Source organism: Tachypleus tridentatus, chromosome 8, assembly GCF_004210375.1.
Source record: "Tachypleus tridentatus isolate NWPU-2018 chromosome 8, ASM421037v1, whole genome shotgun sequence".
Taxonomy (NCBI): domain Eukaryota; kingdom Metazoa; phylum Arthropoda; class Merostomata; order Xiphosura; family Limulidae; genus Tachypleus; species Tachypleus tridentatus.
The window spans coordinates 47,369,873-47,386,139 of NC_134832.1; the positions used below are offsets into that span (position 1 = coordinate 47,369,873).

At 30.9% G+C, this 16,267-nt stretch overlaps 1 protein-coding gene across 2 annotated transcripts in view; it reads left to right on the forward strand.

Annotated features, from left to right (window-relative positions):
- LOC143222343 (nuclear receptor subfamily 2 group F member 1-A-like) overlaps positions 1-15,226 on the forward strand; it is a 105,772-nt gene extending 90,546 nt beyond the window's left edge. For both annotated transcript variants that reach the window (XM_076448760.1, XM_076448761.1), the window contains exon 3: positions 12,454-15,226. In XM_076448760.1, the coding sequence (XP_076304875.1) occupies positions 12,454-12,728 (275 nt within the window). In that variant the 3' untranslated portion in view covers positions 12,729-15,226. The remainder of the gene's footprint in view (positions 1-12,453) is intronic.
- Positions 15,227-16,267: the final 1,041 nt, after the last annotated feature.

Below are 16,267 nucleotides of genomic sequence, written 5' to 3' on the forward strand. Positions count from 1 at the left end.
CTATTACTAATATTGTGTAGAAAGATGTGTAAAGTAAACTATTACTAATATTAAGTACAACATTGTGTAAAGTAAACTATTACTAATATTGTGTACAGCATTGTGTAAAGTAAACTATTACTAATATTGTGTAGAACATTGTGTAAAGTAAACTATTACTAATATTGTGTAGAACATTGTGTAAAGTAAACTATTAATAATATTTTGTAGAACATTGTGTAAAGTAAACTATTACTAATATTGTGTAGAACATTGTGTAAAGTAAACTATAACTAATATTGTGTACAACATTGTGTAAAGTAAACTATTACTAATATTGTGTACAACATTGTGCAAAGTAAACTATTACTAATATTGTGTACAGCATTGTGTAAAGTAAACTATTACTAATATTGTGTAGAACATTGTGTAAAGTAAACTATTACTAATATTGTGTACAGCATTGTGTAAAGTAAACTATTACTAATATTGTGTAGAACATTGTGTAAAGTAAACTATTAATAATATTGTGTAGAACATTGTGTAAAAGTAAACTATTACTAATATTGTGTAGAACATTGTGTAAAGTAAACTATAACTAATATTGTGTACAACATTGTGTAAAGTAAACTATTACTAATATTGTGTACAACATTGTGCAAAGTAAACTATTACTAATATTGTGTACAGCATTGTGTAAAGTAAACTATTACTAATATTGTGTACAGCATTGTGTAAAAAGTAAACTATTACTAATATTGTGTAGAACATTGTGTAAAAAAGTAAACTATTACTAATATTGTGTAGAAAGATGTGTAAAAGTAAACTATTACTAATATTAAATACAACATTGTGTAAAGTAAACTATTACTAATATTGTGTACAGCATTGTGTAAAGTAAACTATTACTAATATTGTGTAGAACATTGTGTAAAGTAAACTATTACTAATATTGTGTAGAACATTGTGTAAAGTAAACTATAACTAATATTGTGTACAACATTGTGTAAAGTAAACTATTACTAATATTGTGTACAACATTGTGCAAAGTAAACTATTACTAATATTGTGTACAGCATTGTGTAAAGTAAACTATTACTAATATTGTGTAGAACATTGTGTAAAGTAAACTATTACTAATATTGTGTACAGCATTGTGTAAAGTAAACTATTACTAATATTGTGTAGAACATTGTGTAAAAAATAAACTATTAATAATATTGTGTAGAACATTGTGTAAAGTAAACTATTACTAATATTGTGTAGAACATTGTGTAAAGTCAACTATTAACAATATTGTGTACAACATTATGTAAAGTAAACTATCACTAATATTGTGTAAAATATTGTGTAAAGTAAACTATAACTAATATTGTGTAGAACATTGTGTAAAGTAAACTATTACTAATATTGTGTAGAACATTGTGTAAAGTAAACTATTAATAATATTGTGTACAACAATGTGTAAAGTAAACTATTACTAATATTGTGTACAGCATTGTGTAAAAGTAAACTATTACTAATATTGTGTAGAACATTGTGTAAAATAAACTATTACTAATATTGTGTAAAACATTGTTGTAAAGTAAACTATTACTAATATTGTGTAGAACATTGTGTAAAGTAAACTATTAATAATATTGTGTACAACATTGTGTAAAGTAAACTATTACTAATATTGTGTAAAATATTGTGTAAAAGTAAACTATAACTAATATTGTGTAGAACATTGTGAAAAGTAAACTATTACTAATATTGTGTAGAACATTGTGTAAAGTAAACTATTACTAATATTGTGTAGAACATTGTGTAAAGTAAACTATTACTAATATTGTGTAGAACATTGTGTAAAGTAAATTATTAATAATATTGTGTAGAACATTGTGTAAAGTAAACTATTAATAATATTGTGTACAACATTGTGTGAAGTAAACTATTACTAATATTGTGTACAACATTGTGCAAAGTAAACTATTACTAATATTGTGTACAACATTGTGCAAAGTAAACTATTACTAATATTGTGTAGAACATTGTGTAAAGTAAACTATTACTAATATTGTGTAAAACATTGTGTAAAGTAAACTATTACTAATATTGTGTAGAACATTGTATAAAGTAAACTATTACTAATATTGTGTAGAAAGATGTGTAAAGTAAACTATTACTAATATTAAGTACAACATTGTGTAAAGTAAACTATTACTAATATTGTGTACAGCATTGTGTAAAGTAAACTATTACTAATATTGTGTAGAACATTGTGTAAAGTAAACTATTACTAATATTGTGTAGAACATTGTGTAAAGTAAACTATTAATAATATTTTGTAGAACATTGTGTAAAGTAAACTATTACTAATATTGTGTAGAACATTGTGTAAAGTAAACTATAACTAATATTGTGTACAACATTGTGTAAAGTAAACTATTACTAATATTGTGAACAACATTGTGCAAAGTAAACTATTACTAATATTGTGTACAGCATTGTGTAAAGTAAACTATTACTAATATTGTGTAGAACATTGTGTAAAGTAAACTATTACTAATATTGTGTACAGCATTGTGTAAAGTAAACTATTACTAATATTGTGTAGAACATTGTGTAAAGTAAACTATTAATAATATTGTGTAGAACATTGTGTAAAGTAAACTATTACTAATATTGTGTAGAACATTGTGTAAAGTAAACTATAACTAATATTGTGTACAACATTGTGTAAAGTAAACCTATTACTAATATTGTGTACAACATTGTGTAAAGTAAACTATTACTAATATTGTGTACAGCATTGTGTAAAAAGTAAACTATTACTAATATTGTGTACAGCATTGTGTAAAGTAAACTATTACTAATACTGTGTAGAACATTGTGTAAAGTAAACTATTACTAATATTGTGTAGAAAGATGTGTAAAGTAAACTATTACTAATATTAAGTACAACATTGTGTAAAGTAAACTATTACTAATATTGTGTACAGCATTGTGTAAAGTAAACTATTACTAATATTGTGTAGAACATTGTGTAAAGTAAACTATTACTAATATTGTGTAGAACATTGTGTAAAGTAAACTATAACTAATATTGTGTACAACATTGTGTAAAGTAAACTATTACTAATATTGTGTACAACATTGTGCAAAGTAAACTATTACTAATATTGTGTACAGCATTGTGTAAAGTAAACTATTACTAATATTGTGTAGAACATTGTGTAAAGTAAACTATTACTAATATTGTGTACAGCATTGTGTAAAGTAAACTATTACTAATATTGTGTAGAACATTGTGTAAAGTAAACTATTAATAATATTGTGTAGAACATTGTGTAAAGTAAACTATTACTAATATTGTGTAGAACATTGTGTAAAGTCAACTATTAACAATATTGTGTACAACATTATGTAAAGTAAACTATCACTAATATTGTGTAAAATATTGTGTAAAGTAAACTATAACTAATATTGTGTAGAACATTGTGTAAAGTAAACTATTACTAATATTGTGTAGAACATTGTGTAAAGTAAACTATTAATAATATTGTGTACAACAATGTGTAAAGTAAACTATTACTAATATTGTGTACAGCATTGTGTAAAGTAAACTATTACTAATATTGTGTAGAACATTGTGTAAAGTAAACTATTACTAATATTGTGTAAAACATTGTGTAAAGTAAACTATTACTAATATTGTGTAGAACATTGTATAAAGTAAACTATTACTAATATTGTGTAGAACATTGTGTAAAGTCAACTATTAATAATATTGTGTACAACATTGTGTAAAGTAAACTATCACTAATATTGTGTAAAATATTGTGTAAAGTAAACTATAACTAATATTGTGTAGAACATTGTGAAAAGTAAACTATTACTAATATTGTGTAGAACATTGTGTAAAGTAAACTATTACTAATATTGTGTAGAACATTGTGTAAAGTAAACTATTACTAATATTGTGTAGAACATTGTGTAAAGTAAATTATTAATAATATTGTGTAGAACATTGTGTAAAGTAAACTATTAATAATATTGTGTACAACATTGTGTGAAGTAAACTATTACTAATATTGTGTACAACATTGTATAAAGTAAACTATTACTAATATTGTGTAGAACATTGTATAAAGTAAACTATTACTAATATTGTGTAGAACATTGTGTAAAGTAAATTATTACTAATATTGTGTAGAACATTGTGTAAGATAAACTATTAATAATATTGTGTACAACATTGTGTAAAGTAAACTATTACTAATATTGTGTACAACATTGTGTAAAGTAAACTATTACTAATATTGTGTACAGCATTGTGTAAAGTAAACTATTACTAATATTGTGTACAACATTGTGTAAAGTAAACTATTACTAATATTATGTAGAACATTGAGTAAAGTAAACTATTACTAATATTGTGTAGAACATTGTGTAAAGTAAATTATTACTAATATTGTAATAATTCAAGGATCAGTGTTTATAGCAAAGTTAACGTTAGCTATGGATAGTTTAAGGATCAGTGTTTATAGCAAAGTTAGTGCTCGTTATAAATAGTTTAAGGATCAGTGTTTATAACAAAGTTAATGATAGCTATAGATAGTTCAAGGATCAGTGTTTATGGCAAAGTTAGTGTTAGTTATGGATAGTTCAAGGATGAGTTTTTATAGCAAAGTTAGTATTAGCTATGGATAGTTTAAGGATCTGTGTTTATAGCAAAGTTAGTACCAGGTATGGATAGTTTAAGGATCAGTGTTTATAGCATAATTAGTGTTAGTTCTGGATAGTTTAAGGATCAGTGTTTATAGCAAAGTTAATGTTAGCTATGGATAAGTTACGGATCAGTGTTTATAGCAAAGTTAGTGCTAGTCATGGATAGTTTAAGGATCAGTGTTTATAGCAAAGTTAACGTTAGCTATGGATAGTTTAAGGATCAGTGTTTATAGCAAAGTTAGTGCTCGTTATAAACAGTTTAAGGATCAGTGTTAATAACAAAGTTAATGTTAGCTCTAGATCGTTCAAGGATCAGTGTTTATAGCAAAGTTAGTGTTAGTTATGGATAGGTCAAAAATCACTGTTTATAGCAAAGTTAGTATTAACTATGGATAGTTTAAGAATCAGTGTTTATAGCAAAGTTAGTGCTTGTTATGGATAGTTTAACGATCAGTGTTTATAGCAAAGTTAGTGCTAGTTATGTATTGTTCAAGGATCAGTTTTTATAGCAAAGTTAGTGCTAGCTATGATAGTTTAATAGGATCAGTGTTTATATCAAAGTTAGTGTTAGCTATGGATAGTTTAAGGGTCAGTGTTTATAGGAAAGTTAGTGTTAGTTATGGATAGTTTAAGGATCAGTGTTTATAGCAAAGTTAGTTCTAGCTATGGATAGTTTAAAGATCAGTGTTTTTTGCAAAGTTAGTGTTAGTTATGAATAGTTTAAGAATCAGTGTTTATAGCAAAGTTAGTGTTAGTTATGGATAGTTCAAGGATCAATGTTTATAGCAAAGTTAGTGTTAGTTATGGATAGTTCAAGGATCAGTGCTTATAGGAAATTAATGCTAGTTATGGATAGTTTAAGGATCAGTGTTTATAGCAAAGTTAGTGCTAGTTATGGATAGTTTAAAGATCAGTGTTTATAGCAAGGTTAGTGCTAGCTATGAATAGTTTAAAGATCAGTGTTTATAGCAAAGTTAGTGTTAGTTCTGGATAGTTTAAGGATGAGTGTTTATAGGAAAGTTAGTGTTAACTATGGATAGTTTAAGCATCAGTGTTTATAGCAAGGTTAGAGCTAGCTATGGATAGTTTAAAGATAAGTGTTTATAGCAAAGTTAGTGCTAATTATGGATTGTTCAAGGATCAGTTTTTATAGCAAGGTTAGAGCTAGCTATGGATAGTTTAAAGATAAGTGTTTATAGCAAAGTTAGTGCTAGTTATGGATTGTTCAAGGATCAGTTTTTATAGCAAAGTTAGTGTTAGCTATAAATAGTTCAGGATCAGTGTTTATAGCAAAGTTAGTGTTAGTTATGAATAGTTTAAGGATCAGTGTTTATAGCAAAGTTAGTGTTAGTTCTGGATAGTTTAAGGATGAGTGTTTATAGCAAGGTTAGAGCTAGCTATGGATAGTTTAAAGATAAGTGTTTATAGCAAAGTTAGTGCTAGTTATGGATTGTTCAAGGATCAGTTTTTATAGCAAAGTTAGTGTTAGTTATAAATAGTTCAAGGATCAGTGTTTATAGCAAAGTTAGTGTTAGTTCTGGATAGGTTAATGATCAGTGTTTATAGAAAAGTTAGTGCTAGTTATGGATAGTTTAAGGATCAGTGTTTTTAGCAAAGTTAGTATTAGCTATGGATTGTTTAAGGTTCAGTATTTATAGCAAAGTTAGTGTTAGTTCTGGATAGTTTAAGGATCAGTGTTTATAGCAATGTTAATGTTAGCTATGGATAGTTTAAGGATCAGTGCTTATAGCAAATTAATGCTAGTTATGGATAGTTTAAGGATCAGTGTTTATAGCAAAGTTAGTGTTAGTTGTGGATAGTTCAAGGTTCAGTGTTTATAGCAAAGTTTGTGTTAGCTATGGATAGTTTTAAGTATCAGTGTTTATAGCAAAGTTAGTGCTAGTTATTGGTAGTTTAAGGATCAGTGTTAATAACAAAGTTAATGTTAGCTCTAGATCGTTCAAGGATCAGTGTTTATAGCAAAGTTAGTGTTAGTTATGGATAGGTCAAAAATCACTGTTTATAGCAAAGTTAGTATTAACTATGGATAGTTTAAGAATCAGTGTTTATAGCAAAGTTAGTGCTAGTTATGTATTGTTCAAGGATCAGTTTTTATAGCAAAGTTAGTGCTAGCTATGATAGTTTAATAGGATCAGTGTTTATATCAAAGTTAGTGTTAGCTATGGATAGTTTAAGGGTCAGTGTTTATAGGAAAGTTAGTGTTAGTTATGGATAGTTTAAGGATCAGTGTTTATAGCAAAGTTAGTTCTAGCTATGGATAGTTTAAAGATCAGTGTTTTTTGCAAAGTTAGTGTTAGTTATGAATAGTTTAAGAATCAGTGTTTATAGCAAAGTTAGTGTTAGTTATGGATAGTTCAAGGATCAATGTTTATAGCAAAGTTAGTGTTAGTTATGGATAGTTCAAGGATCAGTGCTTATAGGAAATTAATGCTAGTTATGGATAGTTTAAGGATCAGTGTTTATAGCAAAGTTAGTGCTTGTTATGGATAGTTTAACGATCAGTGTTTATAGCAAAGTTAGTGCTAGTTATGTATTGTTCAAGGATCAGTTTTTATAGCAAAGTTAGTGCTAGCTATGATAGTTTAATAGGATCAGTGTTTATATCAAAGTTAGTGTTAGCTATGGATAGTTTAAGGGTCAGTGTTTATAGGAAAGTTAGTGTTAGTTATGGATAGTTTAAGGATCAGTGTTTATAGCAAAGTTAGTTCTAGCTATGGATAGTTTAAAGATCAGTGTTTTTTGCAAAGTTAGTGTTAGTTATGAATAGTTTAAGAATCAGTGTTTATAGCAAAGTTAGTGTTAGTTATGGATAGTTCAAGGATCAATGTTTATAGCAAAGTTAGTGTTAGTTATGGATAGTTCAAGGATCAGTGCTTATAGGAAATTAATGCTAGTTATGGATAGTTTAAGGATCAGTGTTTATAGCAAAGTTAGTGCTAGTTATGGATAGTTTAAAGATCAGTGTTTATGGCAAGGTTAGTGCTAGCTATGAATAGTTTAAAGATCAGTGTTTATAGCAAAGTTAGTGTTAGTTCTGGATAGTTTAAGGATGAGTGTTTATAGGAAAGTTAGTGTTAACTATGGATAGTTTAAGCATCAGTGTTTATAGCAAGGTTAGAGCTAGCTATGGATAGTTTAAAGATAAGTGTTTATAGCAAAGTTAGTGCTAATTATGGATTGTTCAAGGATCAGTTTTTATAGCAAGGTTAGAGCTAGCTATGGATAGTTTAAAGATAAGTGTTTATAGCAAAGTTAGTGCTAGTTATGGATTGTTCAAGGATCAGTTTTTATAGCAAAGTTAGTGTTAGCTATAAATAGTTCAGGATCAGTGTTTATAGCAAAGTTAGTGTTAGTTATGAATAGTTTAAGGATCAGTGTTTATAGCAAAGTTAGTGTTAGTTCTGGATAGTTTAAGGATGAGTGTTTATAGCAAGGTTAGAGCTAGCTATGGATAGTTTAAAGATAAGTGTTTATAGCAAAGTTAGTGCTAGTTATGGATTGTTCAAGGATCAGTTTTTTATAGCAAAGTTAGTGTTAGTTATAAATAGTTCAAGGATCAGTGTTTATAGCAAAGTTAGTGTTAGTTCTGGATAGGTTAATGATCAGTGTTTATAGAAAAGTTAGTGCTAGTTATGGATAGTTTAAGGATCAGTGTTTTTAGCAAAGTTAGTATTAGCTATGGATTGTTTAAGGTTCAGTATTTATAGCAAAGTTAGTGTTAGTTCTGGATAGTTTAAGGATCAGTGTTTATAGCAATGTTAATGTTAGCTATGGATAGTTTAAGGATCAGTGCTTATAGCAAATTAATGCTAGTTATGGATAGTTTAAGGATCAGTGTTTATAGCAAAGTTAGTGTTAGTTGTGGATAGTTCAAGGTTCAGTGTTTATAGCAAAGTTTGTGTTAGCTATGGATAGTTTTAAGTATCAGTGTTTATAGCAAAGTTAGTGCTAGTTATTGGTAGTTTAAGGATCAGTGTTAATAACAAAGTTAATGTTAGCTCTAGATCGTTCAAGGATCAGTGTTTATAGCAAAGTTAGTGTTAGTTATGGATAGGTCAAAAATCACTGTTTATAGCAAAGTTAGTATTAACTATGGATAGTTTAAGAATCAGTGTTTATAGCAAAGTTAGTGCTTGTTATGGATAGTTTAACGATCAGTGTTTATAGCAAAGTTAGTGCTAGTTATGTATTGTTCAAGGATCAGTTTTTATAGCAAAGTTAGTGCTAGCTATGATAGTTTAATAGGATCAGTGTTTATATCAAAGTTAGTGTTAGCTATGGATAGTTTAAGGGTCAGTGTTTATAGGAAAGTTAGTGTTAGTTATGGATAGTTTAAGGATCAGTGTTTATAGCAAAGTTAGTTCTAGCTATGGATAGTTTAAAGATCAGTGTTTTTTGCAAAGTTAGTGTTAGTTATGAATAGTTTAAGAATCAGTGTTTATAGCAAAGTTAGTGTTAGTTATGGATAGTTCAAGGATCAATGTTTATAGCAAAGTTAGTGTTAGTTATGGATAGTTCAAGGATCAGTGCTTATAGGAAATTAATGCTAGTTATGGATAGTTTAAGGATCAGTGTTTATAGCAAAGTTAGTGCTAGTTATGGATAGTTTAAAGATCAGTGTTTATGGCAAGGTTAGTGCTAGCTATGAATAGTTTAAAGATCAGTGTTTATAGCAAAGTTAGTGTTAGTTCTGGATAGTTTAAGGATGAGTGTTTATAGGAAAGTTAGTGTTAACTATGGATAGTTTAAGCATCAGTGTTTATAGCAAGGTTAGAGCTAGCTATGGATAGTTTAAAGATAAGTGTTTATAGCAAAGTTAGTGCTAATTATGGATTGTTCAAGGATCAGTTTTTATAGCAAGGTTAGAGCTAGCTATGGATAGTTTAAAGATAAGTGTTTATAGCAAAGTTAGTGCTAGTTATGGATTGTTCAAGGATCAGTTTTTATAGCAAAGTTAGTGTTAGCTATAAATAGTTCAAGGATCAGTGTTTATAGCAAAGTTAGTGTTAGTTATGAATAGTTTAAGGATCAGTGTTTATAGCAAAGTTAGTGTTAGTTCTGGATAGTTTAAGGATGAGTGTTTATAGCAAGGTTAGAGCTAGCTATGGATAGTTTAAAGATAAGTGTTTATAGCAAAGTTAGTGCTAGTTATGGATTGTTCAAGGATCAGTTTTTATAGCAAAGTTAGTGTTAGTTATAAATAGTTCAAGGATCAGTGTTTATAGCAAAGTTAGTGTTAGTTCTGGATAGGTTAATGATCAGTGTTTATAGAAAAGTTAGTGCTAGTTATGGATAGTTTAAGGATCAGTGTTTTTAGCAAAGTTAGTATTAGCTATGGATTGTTTAAGGTTCAGTATTTATAGCAAAGTTAGTGTTAGTTCTGGATAGTTTAAGGATCAGTGTTTATAGCAATGTTAATGTTAGCTATGGATAGTTTAAGGATCAGTGCTTATAGCAAATTAATGCTAGTTATGGATAGTTTAAGGATCAGTGTTTATAGCAAAGTTAGTGTTAGTTGTGGATAGTTCAAGGTTCAGTGTTTATAGCAAAGTTTGTGTTAGCTATGGATAGTTTTAAGTATCAGTGTTTATAGCAAAGTTAGTGCTAGTTATTGGTAGTTTAAGGATCAGTGTTTATAGCAAAGTTAGTGCTAGCTATGGATAGTTTAAGTGTCAGTGTTTATAGGAAAGTTAGTGCTAGTTATTGGTAGTTTAAGGATCAGTCATGCATAATACGATTTTGAAAATGTTTTATTGTTTGATTTCGGAAATTGTTATTTATAAAAACTGGAATATTAAGAGTTTGGTTTGAATTGAGCGCAAAGCTGCACGAGTACTATCTGTTCTAATCGTCTCTAATTTAGCAGTGTACGACTAGAGGGAAGTTACCATTGCCAACTCATGGGCTACTCGTTTTCTAGTTAATATGGGAATTGAACATAACCCCCACACCTTTCATACCGGTGTAATAAGACACGCCCTAATGTTTAAATTAAAATCGACTTAAGCGAAGAGATAAAGATAATGTTGTTGTTGTTTTGAATTAAGAACAAAGCTACAAAATGGGCTATCTGTGCTCTGCCCTCCACGGGTATCAAAACCAGTGCGTTGAAAGTCCGCAGACAAACCGCTGAGCCACTGTGGGACAATTAAAATCATATAACAACCGGGTCGAAAACTGAATATTATCAATTATATAATAACCGCTTTTTAACAATGAAAATATTAAGAATATGAAACACTATAATAATCGGGTTTAACACTGAAACAATCAATAATATGATAGGTCTTTTCCTTTGTAAGTTAGATAGCATTCAAAATTGAACCAGCAATCTTTCATATCTTAGAACAGAGTAAAGCAAGTCATCACATTGAATTTTAAATATTTTTACTTTAGGATAAAAGCTAATTCTTCATGTGACATGTTATATAAATTTTCTTTGGTGTCGGTTTCACGGCAAAAAAAGTACTGTTTAAAAGATATATATACATCTAAGATTTTCTATGAAACTACACGCCAGTGTCATTACTATTCAGTGAGTACGAATTCGTAAAATCATTGTAAAGATATTTCAAATAATTGTTTTTCTCGTATCCTTTAAAATACCAAAACTGTAGAGGTGAGTGATTAGATCACCTTATGTCTTTGTCAGTTTCTTGATTAAGAAAGAAACGTCTTACCCTGAAATCGATCTATTAATTAGACAATAGTGGCAGTAAGTGTTATTGAAATAAAAAGATTTAACAGACATAACATTCTTTATTCGTTGTTTGTATTTCACGCAAAGATACTCGAGGGCTATCTGCGCTAGCCGTCCCTAATTTAGCAGTGTAAGACTAGAGGGAAAGCAGCTAGTCATCACCACCCACCGCCAATTCTTGGGCTACTCTTTTACCAACGAATAGCGGGATTGATCGTGACATTATAACGACCCTACGGCTGAAAAGGCGAGCATGTTTGGTGCAACGGTGATTCAAACCCGCGACCCTCGGATTATTGAGACATTAAGTATTTCTTTTAACTGAAGCCTGAATAACGAACATGTAATCAGTAAAAACCATCTGGTTAGATAAAAGACTGGTTTATGGGAGTTCTATCTCTTAAGACCTATTTGTTCGAACGTGGAAAACATTGTGTGTAGGGGGGAGAAAAACCTTCAGCTCGGACTGAGAAAATCAAGCTCAGATTGGAATTGTGGTCAATACTTCAGTTGATTCTAGCATCCTATGGGGGTCAATAGGTTAGTTGATTCTAGCCTCTTCTGGGGGTCAATAGGTCAGTGGATTCTAGCCTCGTTTGGGGGTCAGGAGGTTAGTTGATTCTAGCATCTTATGGGGGTCAATAGGTTAGTTGATTCTAGCCTCTTCTGGGGTCAATAGGTCAGTGGATTCTAGCCTCTTTTGGGGGTCAGGAGGTTAGTTGATTCTAGCCTCTTCTGAGGGTCAATAGTTCGGTTGATTCTGGCCTCCTCTGGGGCTCAGTAGGTGAGTTGATTCTAGCCTCTTCTGGGGGTCAATAGGTCAGTTGATTCTAGCCTCTTCTGGGTTAATTTTTGTCTTAATTTGCCAAAGTTTATTTCTATTATTATAATTTTTATGACTAGACAAACACTCCCTTCAAACCGGAAGTTATAATCCACTATCAATTTGTTTACTAAACAGAAACTTGAATATTTGAAACACTTGTTTTAGTTTATTTATTTGTTGCTGTTGTTTTTAAATTTCGATTATTGTCTTCCAGACGCCTGCGGCATCTCGGACGTCGGACACATCGAGAGTTTACAGGAGAAATCCCAGTGTGCTCTTGAGGAGTACTGCAGGACGCAGTACCCCAACCAGCCCACCCGATTCGGCAAGCTTCTCCTCCGCTTGCCTTCCCTACGGACCGTTAGCTCCCAGGTGATAGAGCAACTGTTTTTTGTACGTCTCGTGGGGAAGACACCCATAGAAACCCTCATAAGGGACATGCTTTTGAGTGGCAGCTCTTTTAACTGGCCTTACATGCCACTGCAGTGATCTTTGTGGAGGTCGTGTTCAGATTTTCAATATGCCCCATCTCTTGTGGTGGTGATTCCTCGTCGAAGACGGACATTCAGATTCAAAGGTCATCAGAACGTGGGTATCTGTTTGGGAACACAGGTCAAGCCTACTGTTGAGAAACCGTGATTTTTTCCGGCCACAAAAGTTCAAAGCTCAGGCGTTATAGTCAATTACTTATTGGAACAATGTTTAGAATACGTACTGAAGACAAACTTGATGTATATACGCGTTGCCTGGACACGACGTACCATATACTACAATGAGCGCTGTCTAGAAACAACTCATTATATTTGACTTATAGTAGGAGAACAGCAACTCAAACTTTTGGACATCAATTTACTGTTTTGTTACTGCTGTGTAACAGTTTTATCATTTGAGCAATTTATTTTTTTCGTTAACAAGAGAAATTGCTTTTATGACATCGAGTTGTGTTAAGACAGTACAGAATATTTTATCATGGTGGCGCGTTCTTCTTCATTAAGAGAATTTCGAAGACAACAGTTTATAATTTAAACATGCCTAATTATGTGAAATCACGCTGTATTGTAAACAACAACAAATATTATTAATATGCCGGTGAATGTTTTATTTCAAACTTTAGTTGTCTCAATAATTTCTCGTTATTAGATTTTAAGTTATCGCTTTGGTTGGTGAAAATCTATAATATAACCAGTTATCTATTTTTTTCTTACTTCCCACAGTATGATGCCATAAAAAAAATATTGTATGTTTCCGAGACAAATCGCTGACGTAGTAAGTGTTTTTATAATGTATTGTTAATAGTTTGTTCCAGACACTGATATGTAGTTGTACATTGTACGTTTATATCTAAGTATTGTTGGAAAAAAAAAAGCTTTGTCATACGTATTGTTTTTATTCGTTTATTTAGGCCTGAGAAACAAATATATGGTGGGTAAAAATCAATATTTTCTTTAGACGTCGTCGGTTAGTTACAAAAGTCTATCTGGCCAACATATAAATAAAAACTTGCCCATTTTCAAGTGACACACGTGCAGTATATTTATAAATGAATTACGTGAGAGAACGAGATACAGTGACTTTTCCATGTTTACTTTGAACAAGCCCCTGACAAGAAACGTTTCTACAGGAAGTTGTCTGTTTCTTGTGAGAAACAGAACTTGGTTGTTTCAATATTTCATGCTAAACGACAGCGAACCAATTGTCACTAGAAATAACTTTCATGTTAAGAATTAAGGTTATTCTCTATACGACCTGTTTCTTTTCTTAGAGGCGACGCCCAGGTCAGTTAGCAGGTCTAACCAAATCTTCGCCAATATTATAACCTTGTCGTAAGACAAAACCAATCCGGACAGATCCAGTCCACTGTAGAAGAACAAAAAAAATGTAATTATAAGATACTAGTGTATCGTTAATTGAAGTTGGGACTACTAGAGTTTTGAGGGAACCGCATAATATCTGACCAGCCACATTCTGAGAGTTTTGAGGGAACCACATAATATCTGACCAGCCACATTCTGAGAGTTTTGAGAGAACCACATAATATCTGACCAGCCACATTCTGAGAGTTTTGAGAGAACCACATAATATCTGACCAGCCACATTCTGTGAGTTTATTCCATATTTTGAATGAACAGCAAAACGAACAATATTATTCTTAATGTTTTCAAATAAATTCTTAAAATAATTATAATAAATTGATGTGTCCCTTCTTTGTGGGGTCAAAATGGTTATAAAGAGTTTTAATCTCTCAGTACACAAAACAAACAAGCTTATTAAATTCAATAATGACGTTCGTGTTAAGTTGTTATGTTGTCCAAGTTGCCAGGTTCCTAGATGTTCAAGATATCAACTTAAGGCTGTCATCGTGTTAAGTTGCCAGGTTCCAAGATGTTAAAGATATCAACTTAAGGCTGTCATCGTGTTAAGTTGGCAGGTTCCAAAGTGTTCAAGATATCAACTTAAGGCTGTCATCGTGTTAAGTTAGCAGGTTCCAAAGTGTTCAAGATATCAACTTAAGGCTGTCATCGTGTTAAGTTGCCAGGTTCCAAGGTGTTCAAGATATCAACTTAAGGCTGTCATCGTGTTAAGTTGTCAGGTTCCAAAGTGTTCAATACATCAACTTAAGGTTGTCATCGTCTTAAGTTGCTAGGTTCCAAAATGTTCAAGATATCAACTTAAGGCTGTCATCGTATTAAGTTGTCAGGTTCCAAAATGTTCAATACATCAACTTAAGGTTGTCATCGTGTTAAGTTGCTAGGTTCCAAGGTGCTTAAGACATCAACTTAAGGTTGTCATCATGTCATGTTGCCATGGTGTTCAAGAAATATGAATCACCAGTACGGTGATCTTTAAGTTTGTTTTAATATCCGAGAGAGCATTTTTGTCTTTTATATCATTATAGCTTTTGTATTCTACAAATAACTGTTTCGACGAAGTTTTAATATTTATCTAGACACGTGGCAAAGAAATAAACAAATGAAAGAAATTGTTAATCTGTGTTTGCCTTAGTAACTATGACCTCTGTGCTTCGGTCATTCTTAATAATCTATGATATAATATAATTTTTCCTAATTACTTCAACATAATCTAAGCCTTTTTAGAGAAACGAATTACGTGATGTTTAAGTTGAAAGGTAGAAATGAACGTGAAAAAGACAAAGCTTTCAAACAGTTGAAGAAAACGAGCAGAAAAAATAGATGTTTCTAAGCCTAACACGTGTTATTTTCTCAGATCACTTTACAAAAGGGTTTGTTTGTTTGTTTTGAATTTCGCGTAAAGCTACTCGAGGGCTATCTGTGCTAACCGTCCCTAATTTAGCAGTGTGAGATTAGAGGGAAGGCAGCTAGTCATCATCACCCACCGCCAACTCTTGACTACTCTTTTACCAACGAATAGTGGGATTGACCATAACATTATAACGCCCCCATGGCTGAAAGGTCGAACATGTTTGGTGAGACGTGGATTCGAACTCACGACCCTTAAATTACGAGTCGAGTGCTTTAACCACCTGGCCATGCCGGGCCTTTACAGTAGGGACATTGCACGAGGTACGTGCATCAGACAATGAAAGACATCTTTTAAAGTTTGCTTTTGATGTTATCACGCCAGTCAATAACTTAACTTAATGCATTATTTTTATATGAAATATTTAAACATTCGTGTTTCGTAAACAGCTTGGTAACAACTATATTTTTACTTTTAAAGGCATAATATTTGGGAAATACATATATATATTAATTTTAATCGAACGTTTACATACAGTTATTTGTATTAGTAGAATCAGTTGTAAGTAAGCAGTAAATTGTAGCTATGATTCATAGCAAATAACAAATTAGCACATTTTAAAGTTGTTGAAAATCCACTCATATACGCCTTCTAAATAGTACGTGATTTTAAGAACAAAACTCAATCAACAATACATATATATATATGCATATTCTATACAATACCAGATTTTTGATACAAAGCTCAACAGGAACGTCTTTCCAAAGGATTCATTTTTCTTGTCTTTTTATCTGGTGAACATATAAGAA